General features: G+C 35.5%; 1 protein-coding gene across 1 annotated transcript in view; it reads right to left on the bottom strand.

Annotated features, from left to right (window-relative positions):
• SHOC1 (shortage in chiasmata 1) overlaps positions 1 to 14,562 on the bottom strand; it is a 48,870-nt gene that overhangs the window by 11,956 nt on the left and 22,352 nt on the right. The window contains exons 14-21 of the mRNA XM_038124491.1: positions 12,925 to 13,050; positions 11,267 to 11,443; positions 8,588 to 8,695; positions 6,836 to 7,023; positions 3,319 to 3,391; positions 1,782 to 1,851; positions 1,005 to 1,189; positions 404 to 509 (exon numbers count right to left, since the gene is read on the bottom strand). Coding sequence (XP_037980419.1) covers positions 404 to 509; positions 1,005 to 1,189; positions 1,782 to 1,851; positions 3,319 to 3,391; positions 6,836 to 7,023; positions 8,588 to 8,695; positions 11,267 to 11,443; positions 12,925 to 13,050 — 1,033 coding nt within the window. The remainder of the gene's footprint in view (positions 1 to 403; positions 510 to 1,004; positions 1,190 to 1,781; positions 1,852 to 3,318; positions 3,392 to 6,835; positions 7,024 to 8,587; positions 8,696 to 11,266; positions 11,444 to 12,924; positions 13,051 to 14,562) is intronic.

Raw genomic sequence — 14,562 nt, 5'->3', positions numbered from 1 at the left:
ACTAAAGAAAAGCAAAGTTTGTGAGCATCATGATTTTCAAAGAAAAGTAGACAATTAAAAAAAGCTGTATTATTTAGTTGTACTACTTAAAATATGTAAAAGTTATATGTATGTACAAAAAATATGTAAAATATATGTAAAAGTTGTACTATTTTGTTGTACTAAAGCTACAATTAAAAAATTGGCCAATTCCATTCTGGTTGGCATGTGTGTGAATCCCTAGTACTAAGTTATCAACTTCAACAGAAAAAACTATATTCTTGTCTCTTAAAGAGCTAATAGTGTAACTGCAGAAATGTATGTGATAGCCAAGTAGATGACTAATACATGATAGACTAGAATAACATATATGTGCTGAAAATCTGAAAATAATTAGCCCACAGAAGCCTTTCTTTTCACTTACTTGGATTCAAAAAGCTGAAGAATATCTGGCATATTAAGAAGACCTTCAGTTGTCAAAAATACATATGGAATCTGTACTTCCAGAAGATAGGAACCACCATGATTCCCTGGAACATTTTGTATATGTAAGATAATAGTTTAATAAGCAAAAAACTATAGATACATCAAATGGACATTCAAAGATGCATCTTTTATTAATCTCCAATAAAACGCCTCCACTCCATCCTTTTTTTCCCAAAAATGAAACTCCCTGAAATCTTTTTCAAATTATGCTTAAATTCAGATTTTTTTTTAGATCTGCAGCATTCCCTTAGAATGAGGAAGGGTGGATACAGCTTGCAGAAGCTGTAAACAACTTATGAACTTGGCACAAGTCTCTTACAAACCTGTATGTACTCCTACATCCTGGCCAAAACTAGGCTTACACTCAAATAAAAACATCTTCTTGCTGCATAGATAACCTAGCTCTGTTTGTTGAGCTTTAGCCCTCATAACATTTTACTCATGCTCTTCCACAGGCATATGAATGTAGCATTTTATGGAACAGAAAATGTTTTCATATGTCAGACTAACTGTTTATTACAATTCTGGAGAACACTTACCCATTTGCATTGTTTCAGGGAGGGTGGTTTTAAAAGTCATGTAAGTAACATTCAGATTTTTGCATAGATTTTTCCAGCCAGAATTTTCAGAATAATCGTATTCCATTACTAGTGAGAAGTGCGTCCAAGGGAAGTCAGCTCCAATTTGCTGATTATGTACAACAATGCAGGAATATCTACTAAGACTTAAAAAACCCCAACAAAATATGAATAAAAATAAATGCAAGTAGAAATACCGTCAGAACAAAATAAACTCATTTTTAATTTGACAAATTCTAACTGCTTAAAGTCTGTTTACAAAAATATATTTAACCTTCCTGACTAAGGCTCCAACTCCTTTAAAAGTTAATTTAAAAATCAAAAGCTGTTCTCTTCCTCCTACAATTATGTGCCTAGAATATCATATATTTCAGAAATGTCATAATCTGTAATTTCTTCTGTTATGCCCTTTCACCATCTTTTTCTATAACAAGCAAAAACCATGTTTCTCTACATATTTCTCTTTTTCTAAACAGGCAAAATAACATATAAAGAATATGCAGTTGTTTGTTCTCAGAGTTCATCTAGGCCTCACTACACATTTTTCTAGAGTGGACAAAATTCTCAACTCTAAAAATGAAGCTGTAGGTGAAAACTATTGCTATCAAACTAATACTACCACTGAAAACTTTACTCCAGACTGGAAAGACCCATGGAAAGGAACTAAAGTAACTGAAGTTTCACTGACCTTAGTCTCGACTAAAGAATTTGTTCTCATGAATCAAGAATTTAACTTACTTGCTTATGATCTCTTTACAACTTAAAGGACTTCCTTTTTTCTCAGAATTCAAATCCACAGCTTTCAAACCTGCTTAAAAAAATTAAACAGTTGATGAAATAAATAAGCCTCTATGACTATGAATCAACACACTACAGTAAATAGCAAATGTGGGAAAAAACACAGGTTATTAAGATTTTAAGTATTACATAGTCTATCTTGCTGAAGTCCTATACAATTTCTGCATTGTACTGTTGGGTGTAATGATTCAGAAACTTCCTTCTAAGAACCCAAGTAAAAAGTAATTCAAACAAGTATAATGTCTCACAAACTTACAACCCAATTACCTTAAAATGAACAATTTTACAATTGTTTTTAATTGTATATATTTATATAATTGTTTTATAATTGTAATACAAAATGAAGCAAATTTGCCCCTTTATAATTTAAATTTCTTTACACTTTTTGTACATTTGAAATTTTAACTGGAAGATGTATGTAAGAAGGAATGTTGCTTCTACACAGGTGCCTTTTTTCAAAAGCGGAGTTGGATTGACCTGTGTTTGCAAACAAGTCTTAAGATCTTAAAACAAATAAAGCGCTTTTCATGAAATATTATTATTAGTAAAAGCACTGTGAACATGCCTCCTCCCTTTCAAAACATTCTAAAAGACAGGCTTTCTTCTTTTAAGAGCACAGGAAATCTAACTTTATTTTTAAAGGCAAAAGAACAGTACAATACACGACACTTGATAAGGTTCAAGCAAATAGGATTTATGAAAATGGATTTTAAAAAAGCAATATAAAGGGAGTCAGTGACTTGTTCTAAACATAACAATAGGCTCAATTATAACTTTCCTGAAACATGTTTGTTTTTCCAGCTGAATTTGCAGTGTTGAACAAGCTTGCGCTTGTGAAATCGCTCCCAGGTAAAACGTTAAAGTGATGCAAGTGTTGCTTGTATCAGTGGGGAGGTGGGATATTGGAAACAGTATATTTTTGCCTTGAGCTTTATAGATTGATACAGCTTATGATGACATATTTAACAAATTAGCAAACAAGATCAGCAATGTATAGCTATAGGAAAATTTGATCTGTACCTGAATACTCATTCAAGGCTTTATGCTGGGGAGTTTAGTTAAGACTTTTAAAATCTAACTGCTCTGTATATGCTTGCAAGGAAGCAAGCGTGTGACTAATGATCAGCTAAAAACAATGAGACAATGTAATTAAGATAACAGATACAAATATAATTAGGCAATGGGCTGTCCATAGCTCCTTCATGTTCTGTTAAAAAAAAAATCTTTCACTCAGCAGATAAATTATCACTCTCTTGAAACAGAAAACATACCAGAACTCTTACATGGGAGAAAACAAAATTAAAAGATAAAAAGCTGATGGAAGAGTTATGAAATATTAAACATTGAGAAAAATATGTAGAAAGGGTCCTGATGAGAAGGGAGAAACACCTGCACCAAGCATTTACACAGGAATGCAGCAATCTACAGAATAACAGCCACTTTTTATTTCTAAAATACACATAAAATAATAATTTACCTTCTATCCTAGATAATGGGTGAATGAAGGCAGCTTTTTCTCTTTCAGAGTCCATCCTTGTAATGATTAGTATCTATATGAAGACAATTAAAGGAAACTCAAGTAAGGTTAATTTTTTTTCTTTCAGCCTGCATACATCTTTCCTTCTCCTCCGCATAGAAAACACAAAATTGAATAAACAGATGGCAAAACCAGAAACTTTGGAGTTTTCCACAATGACTATCAAAGAATATTTCAAGCTGGAACGGACCCATAAGGATAGAGTCCAACTCCCTGCTTCTCACAGGACTACCTAAAACTAAACCATATGACTATATCCATGAGCTTCTTGAACATAGATAGGCTTAGTGCTTTAAACACTTATGCAGAAGTCTGTTCCAGGGAAGACCACACTCTAAGTGAGGAATCTTTTGCCTAATGTGCCTGAATTTCCCCTAACACCACTTCATTCCAGTTGCTTGTGTCCTATTACTGGTCACCAGAGAGAGGGCCCCTTCCCCTCTGCTGTTTTGCTTGAGGAAGGTGTAGACTGTGATGGGGTCACCCCTTAGCCACCTCAGGATATGCACCTTCTCCACAAGGAACAACAAAAGTCACCTCAGCTGCCCCTCCTCTTGCCCTTGAGACCTTCTACCATCTTGGGCCCTTTCCTTTGGGCAGACAAAACAGACAAGTTTGATATCCTCCTTATATTGTGGCACCCAAAACTGCCCCCAGCACTCGAGGGGAGGCTGCCCCAGTGCAGAGCAGAGCAGGACAATCCCCTCCCTTGCCCTGCTGGCGATGCTGTGCCTGATGCCCCCCAGGACACAGGGGCCTGCTGGCTGCCAGGGCAATGCTGACTCAACTTGCCATTGACCCTGACCTCTAGTCTCTTCCCACTGGGCTCCAGTCTCTTTCCCAATTTGTATGTGTAACCATCATTGCCCCATCCCAGGTGGAGAATTTGGCACTTAGTCTCCATATATTTCATAAAGCTGGTGAGTACTCAGCTCTCAAGTTTAACTTTTCTGTAAGGCCTTTCTACCCTCAAGAGAGTCCATTTAGTCCATCTCCTCCTAATTTAGAATCATCAATAAAATCACTTAATGTACTTTTAATTCCTGTGTCCAGACAACTTATAAAAACATTTAAGAACACTGTCTCTAAAAGTGAGTCCTGGAGAACGTCACTGGCCACCGGCCTGATGTAATTCCATTCACTGTAAGTCTGTGAGCTCAACCCATCTGTCAACTGCTCACCCAACCCAGTATAATGGACTTGTCTAGCTCTGTGATGAACAGTTCATCTAGGATACTGTGAGAGACATTTGCTGAAGTTAAAAACTATACTCACTGGCTTCCCTTGGCCAACTAGATGGGTCACCTTGTCACAAGTGGGAAAAGAAAGGAAATTAAGTTGGTTAAGTAGCACTTCTCTATTGTGAACCTGTGCTGACCGTGCATTGTTTCCCAAGCATTTTTCAGTAACTCCCAGAATAAACTTTTCTATAATTTTAACAGGTACTGAAGTGGGACAGAAAAGTCTGTAATTACCAGACGCTTCCTTCCTTCCCTTCTTGAAAATTGAAACAACATTTCAATCAGCTGGGATCTCTCCAGACTCCCAAGACAGTTGAAAAATAATGGAAAGAGTTCCCACAATGACATTTCTGAGCTCCTTTAGTACCCTGGGATGAACCTCACTGGGCTCTATACATCTGTGCACATCCAGATGGAGCAGCAAGTCTCAAACAAGTTCAGGATTGGCTGGGAGTTCAACATTATCCTCAATCACAGTCTTCTAACACTGGGTTCTGGGGATTGAAGACAGAGGCAAAAGACACTGGATGTCTCTGCTTTGTCTATGTCCCAATTTGTGAGGTGATCAAGCTTGTTGAGCAAGAGACCAATGTTGTCTCTGGTTCTTATTTTGCTCTTGACTTATTAAAAAAGCCATTTTTGTCATTTCTATCTAATCATGAGTACAAAAGATAATGAAACAAAGAGCAAATTTTTTTTTCTAAACCAGCAGTAACTTCTTCCTTACAAAGAAAATGTCCCATTACAATCCTGCATCAATAACAACTTTGGCTAAAAAAAGGATAATGAAACTATCCTCTTTCACATCATATTAACTGATATTGATGTGATAGTACATCAGAACAGTAAATAGTTCACGGAATACAACTTTTACTTCTCATTAAACTGGAATACTCCTTCTACCTAGTCTGGCTCATTAAAACCTGTCTCTGAATATTAGGAAAGAGGAAACAATTAGTAATTGTGAATAAAATAATACACAGCATTATATTGCATGCATATTTGTGAATGACTAAGTCAAGCAAACAAGTCAAAACTCAGGAGTTACAGCTAAAAATTTTTAAAAATCATGGCTAGTGGAGTTCAGAAGAAAAGCCAAATTATCACTGAGCTGACATCAAAATGACATCAAGTTCTCATATGCCTCCTACTACAACATAATCCTAGTATCACAAAACAAAATGTGCTGCTCTTAAGAAGACAAAAAGGATGCAAAATCATCTTAGTATGTCTGTTGAAGGACAGACAAGACAATCAGTACCATTTTTTTTTGTTGTTTCATTTTAATTTGAAATTCAAAAAGGATATATAATAAGTTGCTATATTATTCTTCTCAGCAAAATTTAATCAAAATATATTCAGAGCTCCCAGTGCAACTCTTAAACACAAGAAGAATAAATCCTCAGGAAGTGAAGTATGGAAATAAGCTAAAATAAACTTAAAGATCTTTTTGGCTGTGTTTAGGATCATAAATTCTATTCCAAACAGTTAGAACACTTTAAACGCTATGAATTTCATTCTGTTTCCTAATGTGATCCGTTTTCTGTAAAGAAATAATAAATATTCTGCAAAGGAAGGTGGTGTTTGGCACTGTGTCATATCACCCAAAACATTCACACGACCAGAAAAGAGAATCTTTGGGTAATTTGAATATCCTCCAAAACTCTCTCTTCCATGCCAAATCTATCACTCACAGATATTTGATTCTTGCATCATTCAAATGCCAGGAGGTTGGCCAGATACACTGGTTAAGTAGAGGTTATCTGTGGATGACACCATCCACACACTCCTTGGCGTATGCGCGCTCCAAGTCACACCATACAAGCACACAATCATGACTTACACTATGATTCTGTCTGTGCCAGATGACTGAGGCTTTCAAACAAAAGGCTGTATTATAATTTTCAGTAACTGATATAACTGATACAATAAACTTATCAGGAAAACAAAACCACTTGCAACAAGATAAAGCCCTGGCAATGCTAAAACTCTTTTGCATGTTATTTCACGCATGCAACAAAGGGAGATTTGATCAAACAAAAACTTGTACTGCTGTGACAGAGTTCTTAAAATTTATTTAACCTTATTTAATAGATACCATGAGGTAATTATTAGACTTTTTTCATAAATGAACCCTTGTTCAAACATAGTTTTGCAATTACTCATGTAATCTGGAACAATTTTGTTTGTTAAGAGAAATTGGTTGCTTTGTTAACCTTAACAATGTGTGTCTTTCCACAACTTTTCATCCAATTTAACATTTCACACTGAAGTGCTGTTATTTTGGGATGTGTTTCATGCTTTTTCTGGCTGCTGTACTGTACAATCTTCAGCTGCCTCCAGATATTATTCAAACAGGATTCTAAAATGTTTTTATAGATATCCTTTGCCTTGGACAAATAACCTGTTAATAAAGCAATAAAAGAAGTAAATGAAGTGACAAAAGATAATTGTCAAGCATTGTGTTCAATCTCTACATCCGTTTAAAATCTATGAGAAGGTATCGTGCACAAAAACAGATGAAATGTTAATGGCTCCCCATTATGGAAGGAGTATGACCACTAATTGGGTACGTAAATGGTGTTTATAAAACCGCTGTACTTTATGCAGTATCTGCTATGTAACTCCAGATAGAATTATATAAGATTGCATCCTAAAGCTGCAGATGCTAGCAGCAACACAACACTCTTATACTTAACTAATCCGTATTGTTTATACGAAGTAACAACAGTATTTCTATCACTGTTGTCTAAAGCTTGTTTGTCCTGTTTACCACTCTCCATATTATCACAACTAGTCTCAACTCTGAATGGTGCCTTCTATGTATAAATGGTGAACAATACTGGGGTTATCTGAAAATGCATAAAGAAAAAATACATCCAACATAACTACATGATGAATCACACAGCACAAAAACACAACAGTGAAGACTACAAGGCCTACTTAGTATCTCGCTCAATTTTCTAACTTTTTTCAGATCATTTTCACTTGTACAATTTCCTGTGTGAGCTGCTGCTCAGGTTTGGAAACACAGGTGCTTTTGTAACTCTGAAATACCATCTAGGAGTGCTCCTAGAGTAGAGGAAGAACTGCTCATTTTTCTTCCTCCCATCCTTCTATATTGTTTATAGTAATGATAGAAAAGAATTGTACTTAGGCTTCTACTTATAAATTCATTCTGTATTCCTCTTCCTACTCTTTTATTGTTAGAAATATTTAAGGAAATACAAAGTATTTTCCCCTACAGTTCAGTTTACGGCATATGTTTTACATTTAACATCAATTTTAACAAAACAGCATCCATCAAGGGATAGTTCAGACTGAAGGTAGATGCTCTGAAGCAACTTTTTTCTCCTATAAAGACAGAAAGAGTCTGACTTTCCTAGGGCATTCATAAACACTGACTTCAACGTCTTGTAGACCTATCCTGATAGAGATATTTGAAAATTTGAAACACACAACTATAGGAATTTGACAAGCTCCGCATTATCATTTCAGGCATTAAACTGGGTTACAATGGATTGCTATATTCCAAATTTGAATAAGACCAGAAAAGCTCAAAAAAAGCTTCTACATAAGTCCAGTATTGCAAGTTCAAACCTCTTTCCTCATGACACATATAGATAATATTTAAGATTCTGCTTAAAATGCCCTCAGATTTAAGTAGCTCACTTCCATGGAGCCTAACAATATTTTATGTGGAATGGGTTCCACACTCACAAAAGATAGATGGTAAATGGAAAAGGACTTGACTTTTGCATGTTCCTCAGTTTCCGCATAGAGATTCCAATGAAAATTTGTCATTCTGAGACACAAGACATATTATATATGTGAAGGCTCTTAACAAATGGAATAACAAATAGCAGTCTATTAGTCATGAGTCACAGCTACAAACATCAGGGATTGTCTGCAGAATACACACAAAGCTTTGGATTTTTGTTTATCATTATTTAGTACTGAAAACATACCTAGAGCTGTATCCAAGCCACATGTTAGCAGCAGATCTCGAACTGTCACCAGCAGGTGTACCAGAGCAGCATGTCTGAACAGCATGATCTCCTCCTCATCTATTTTACCTTTACAAATAGAAGACAAGAGGTGTGGTCTACATAAGATGTCACAACTCACATTATATATATATATATATATATATATACACACACACACACACACACACACACACACACACATACATACATATATATATATAGTCAGCTTAAAAGATCCCGGTATCTAAGCATTTTCATTAAACACTCTTAAACATAAATAACCTTCAAAGTTTAACCTTCAGTCTGATGGTCTTGCCAAATAGCTTAAGGTATAGCATAACATTTCCCAGGTCATCTGACCCAGGGCAAGTGGCGCACAGGCCAGTGTTTTTGAAAGATGTGTACAGATAGATGGTGCTTGCTGGAGGAGGAGGTGACAGCTCCCCTGGGCATGTAATTAAAACCACATTGCCTTAGTGATTTTAGTGTGGCAATTCTCTGCACCTAATTAACATCTCATGATGAGAATCTTCACCCTCAAGAAGGTAAATTTGAATGACATTTTTCTTCTTAACACCACAAACATCAAACAAATTTATGGGCCTCCTATTCTGTATTGTGTGTCCACTTTGAATATATATTATAGGACTTGACTGAACAGGAAGGAATTTCTAGTCTGAAGACAGAAGGTGCTTTTGAAAATTGCACACAGGTAACGGTGAAGTTCATCATCATAAACCAGAACCAGAAATTTTTGAAAACACAACTACAGAGTAAATGTGCTTAATAACAAAACACATTCAAGATGCTTAAAAAGGTTGAGGAAGATAACTAAAGAATAAATTACTACAGCTAAAGGTGCATTTTAGAAGAAAAATAGTAGCTTGTTCTGTGTACTGGGATTAACATAACTTTTAATTCAGAAAGACAAGCAACACACTTGGGAAGGAAAAATTAACTTAAGGACACAGCATACAGAAGGACGTAGCTGGAAACTGTATGAAAGCCAAAGATCTTGCAACTATTCTGCATCACAAGATAGAAAGTTAATGTCCAGCTCTGTTAGTGAAGGACTATATCCAACTCTTTCCACCAATCACCATAAAAACTCAGGGAGGAACACAGGTCATTTAGAAACAACGGAACACAGTAAGAAACCATTTTATGATGAAAGACTGGAGCACTTGGTGATATGGGATGCATAAAAGACCAGCAGGGGAATAGTAATCTGCTAATAGATCACTACCTTCACTGTAAGTGATTGTTTTCTATGTTCACTCAGGGATGAAGGAACAGATACATCAGCATAGTCTGGAGAAAAGTGGAATAAGACTGGATATTGTGAAACTGTTAAAAACCAGGAAGGAAATAAAAGAAGTATGTTACTAGGGAGATTTTTGTATCTCATACAGAGACAGAGAAATATTCATTAGGAATGAACTGGATATTTTCTCTCTTGTTTCTGTGCAAGAAACTTCTTCTTCCAGCAAGAAAGTTCTTACTTTTTTCTGCTGCTTTAGCTGGGGAAAAATGCAATTTCCGTAGCATGTAAACAGTATTTGAGAGGATGTAAGTTTTCTTAAATTAGTCTTGAACTGAAATGCAGACTCTTACATATTTTTTTCTTGATTCAGAGAAGCAGTAGTAATTATCTGTACACTTTTCTCACAAATGTTTTCCTTTCTGTGATTCGCTGATACAGATATAGATATCATGTTTATCCCTCATGTTTGTGAAGATGGTGTTTACCTTTTTGTAAACTCCTTCACATTAAGAGAACACTGCTGCTGATAATTTTAATATGGTAATTCTATAACTCAGAGTCTGTCATTCTGTAGGGCCAACTACAGTTTCTTTTTGTTTGCCTTCTCATTTGTCATTTCATGGTTGTTAATGTTTTCTTTGAGAAAAAGACATTCAACACAGAAAATAATGAAATTGAGACAGGAAGCGTTTATTGCATAATTTGTGATATATAAACTTGGCTGGTAGTAGACAGCCTCCTATGTTATCCTTACAACTAGTTCTCAACTATGAGCTGTTCAACTCAAAAAGTAATACAAAATACCAAGTAACATAATAATACAAAATAATACAAAAAATAATACAAAATATTATACAAAATACAAGTAACTTCCTAAATGTTCCTCAAACCAGTCTCTATCTTGTTAGGAAGTTTTCCTGACTCTCTTTACAGTCAAAAAACTTTGTAAGGGATCACTAACTTTGATGACTTTCCTTCTAATTTTTCTGTTTTTATAGAGCTTTCACGTGCCACATAGGAGATAAATGAAGTCAGAAGGAAACCAAAGTATTATGGATTTTTTTTCTCATTTCTAAGATGGGCATAGTATTTGGCATTATGCAGGTGTGACAAAAAAAAAAGAATATTGTTTGCTATAGAAACAACATTTCTGAAGCATATGTAAAATCTTTTAAATTGAAATCCAATTAGAATACTTCTGTATTCCAATAGTGAAGTTAATAAATGTAATGTTGAATGAGGAGACATTTTTGACACAAAAGAGGAAATTGGTTGTTGTAACTCTATAAGATAAACTGTTAAAAGATTTACCATTAATTTGTAAAACATCTTGAACTTTGTCTCACCAATTAAATCTGTATTAGTTTTAATGAACAGATGTTTTAAAGACATACCTTGTTTAAAATGATCACATATCACTTTCTCTTGCTGTTTTAAGAAAAACCTTGTATGATCGAATTTAACACTGTCAAAGCTCCAAGTAACAGAAGCAAGTACACCCAGGTGTGTCAAATCTTTTAGTACAGGAACAGCTGCTTCTTCCAAGAGGCAGTATGCCTGGCATTGGCTTTCTGGATAACACAATGAACAAAACATAATAATGAAGTTTAGTTTCACACACCACTACTGGACATGAACATTCAAAAGACCTAGCAAACCTTGTTCATGCAAGCTGCAACATTAATGGAAAAAAGTTTACTTGCTCCAGAGTCTCCTGAGTGGTAGCAATCAGCTGATCCTCACAGCAGGTAATCACATTGTTCCATGCATTTGATAACATGATCAAACTCCATGAGGAGAAGCTACAATTTTCTAATCCTGTGACACACATTAAGATTGTTCTACTATTCAGTTGCTCTACAGCAGCCTGTTTCTACATCATAGTCATTTTCAAAATGCTGATTTTTGTTTTGACTGCAGAAATGCTTTACTTTCTCTCCCCTGTTGCATTGAAAGAATTTTGCTTCAAAATTTATTAGGAAAAAATAATGAAAAAAATAAGCTTAAAGCTATGATTCCCATCTCAGATGGGAATAGATGAAAAGACGACTCTATTCTTTCACTGGTTCTGTGAAAGAAAATCCTATTAAGCACTTTAAGCACATGGCTCAAATTAATGCATTTCCACGGAAAACCAAATTAATGTATGCTAGGCCTACACCTTCCTGGGGCTGGGTATTTTTAATTTGAGGTTATAAATATACATACGTATGTATCTATATCTATATCTATATCTATATCTATATCTATCTTGGATAAGTATTTTCTAGGTTCTCCTCTACCATTTCTACTGCGTGAGAAAAGTGTTGTGAGTTATGTTCTTTGATACAGTGCCTCATACAACATTCAGAGTTCAAGGCGTAAGGCCAGTCATGTCTGAGATAAATCCATTGCTGATTTCTACTGTGTTAAAGACTTTTCCTATCAAAATGACTACTGATCCCCTCCATCCCCATTTCTTATTTACTCAGACAAAAATGTGCAAAATAATAAATGGAAAGTACTAAATAGCATTAAGAGATTTCATGCCTGCTAATTTTGATCAGACGTAACTCCATTTCCAAGTTACTCTTCTTACCTTGCACGCAATTTGCTTTAGTCTTAAGATGGAGCTCCATAGACTGCTCTCACCTCTGTGCGAAAAGAAATATCCATCTACTTGCAATACTTTCAGCCATAAAGAGAAGAGACTAAGTCTAATAATTTCTGTATTTGTCTGAGCAGTACTATTTGATATAAAATTCTACTGCAAAACTATATAGAATCATAGAATAAGTAAGATTGTTGAACTCAACTGCTAACCCAGCACCACCATGCTCACCGCTAACCCATGTCCCCAAATGCCACAGACTCAGGTTTTTTTAACACTGCCAGGGATGGTGAGTCCACCACTACCTTGGGAAGCCAATTCCAATGCCTGACCACCTTTCCAATGACGAACTTTTTCCCAATATCCAATCTAACCTTATCTGGTGCAGCTTGATGGCATTTCCTCCGGTCCTGTCAGTTACTACCTGGGAGAAGGTAAAGCAGTTCCAAAAATAGTGTGTACCTGATGGTTGAATATTGACAATGATACTGTCTTTATTCTCTTGGGATTTTTCCTCTGTTTTTACAGTCTCACGAAAAGAATCATCCTCTCTGTGAACACTCATATTTTGCTCTTCAGGCTGTACCACTAAATAATGAAACCACAAATGAATATTTAGGTAATGTCAAAAAGCCAGCTCAATGAATAGGAAAACTGCTCTATAAATGACTCTACATGCAAAAATAATTTCAAATGAAGTTGTTTCTGTGAAACACACATTTTCTCTTGATGAATTCTTTGTTGTTTTCCTGGGCTTATACAGTACAAAAATCTACAAGGCCCAAAAACAGATTAGGCCCTTTTAGTCTTCACAGCCCAAGAAGTTAGGCATTATCAGATTGCTCTTCCAAGGGTGGAAATACAGAGCTAGGGAAGTTAAGGAGATGGTAATACTGGTCTGTAATATAGTTCCACAGGGAACCTCACATGCCTTTATATGGCCAAAAAACATGCATGACAGAAAGATGCTGCTGACCATAAGGAGCTCAAACTATGAAAAATACATCAGTGAGTGTGAGTAGAAGGGTTTAGATACTTTAAGCCGTGCAGAAAGAACACAGAAGTTGCAAATGGAAAAAAAAAGATTTAAAAAACTGCATATTGAAAATAATTTTTCTCCTGTCATCTAGCTATCTTTTGCAACTTGTTAATATTTCTAAGTAGCCTTCCCTTCTTCCTGATACATAAAGATACATGAACTTCAACTTCTGGCCACAAAGCTTCTTATATCTCTTTATTTCTGATTATTTTTCTGTGTGAGGGGTTCTTATTGAATAAGAATATTCTTATAAATATTATTGAACTTTCTACTTAAGAATGCCACTTTCCTCAGCAAACAAACTAATCATACAGAGACAGAAGGCAAAGAAAAACTGAATTTTTATTCTAGTTAACATAGATAACATGCCTTATTTTGAAAAGATATATGGGGTTCAAAACTGGATCACTGAGTTGTTTCTACTATTTCCCTCCTGCATATTTTCTAAACATTACACACAATGATATTTAAAAAAAAAAGAAGTCAAACAACGAAGAGGCCTTACAAGCACCACTGGCCTTTCTAATTTTCAGTTAGAGTTAGAATGACCCTTGATAAAAACTTTTCTTTATTGCAAAAGGATGCAAGGTTTTACATAATTTCTACACTGATGTGGCTTATCACAGATTCCTGTATTTTAATGGCTTCTCTATATGTCAGGCATAACTGATCCACACGCTGTGGTCTACCTGTACACACATCCTAATCTGCACTGCATCTTCTTAAACCATCCCAAGCCTATTCGTGAATGTGACAGCTTGGCTTTCAATACGCTCGGATTCCTCGCCAGGCAATGCAGCTCTGGTCAGGGTCCACTAGATGGCAGCATAAAACCTCAGGTACCCCGGTCTCTTCAATTATTGCTTTCTGACGCCATGAAGTTTTATGCATCTCCGTCAGTGCCAGAAACCCGTGAATTAAAAAAAAAAAAAATTACTCCCAAAAGATTACATAAGCTTGCAATTAAAAAAATATCCCAACTGTACAGGAATTATTGCTGAGGCTTTATGTAACAACTGTGGTTTTGTTTTTTTTTTTTTTTTTAATGCTAGGAATTTAAC

This window comes from Motacilla alba, chromosome Z (genome assembly GCF_015832195.1).
Source record: "Motacilla alba alba isolate MOTALB_02 chromosome Z, Motacilla_alba_V1.0_pri, whole genome shotgun sequence".
In the NCBI taxonomy this organism is placed as follows: Eukaryota; Metazoa; Chordata; class Aves; order Passeriformes; family Motacillidae; genus Motacilla; species Motacilla alba.
The sequence above is the reverse complement of the archived record's forward strand: the minus strand, read 5'-3'. Positions and strand labels throughout refer to the sequence as shown.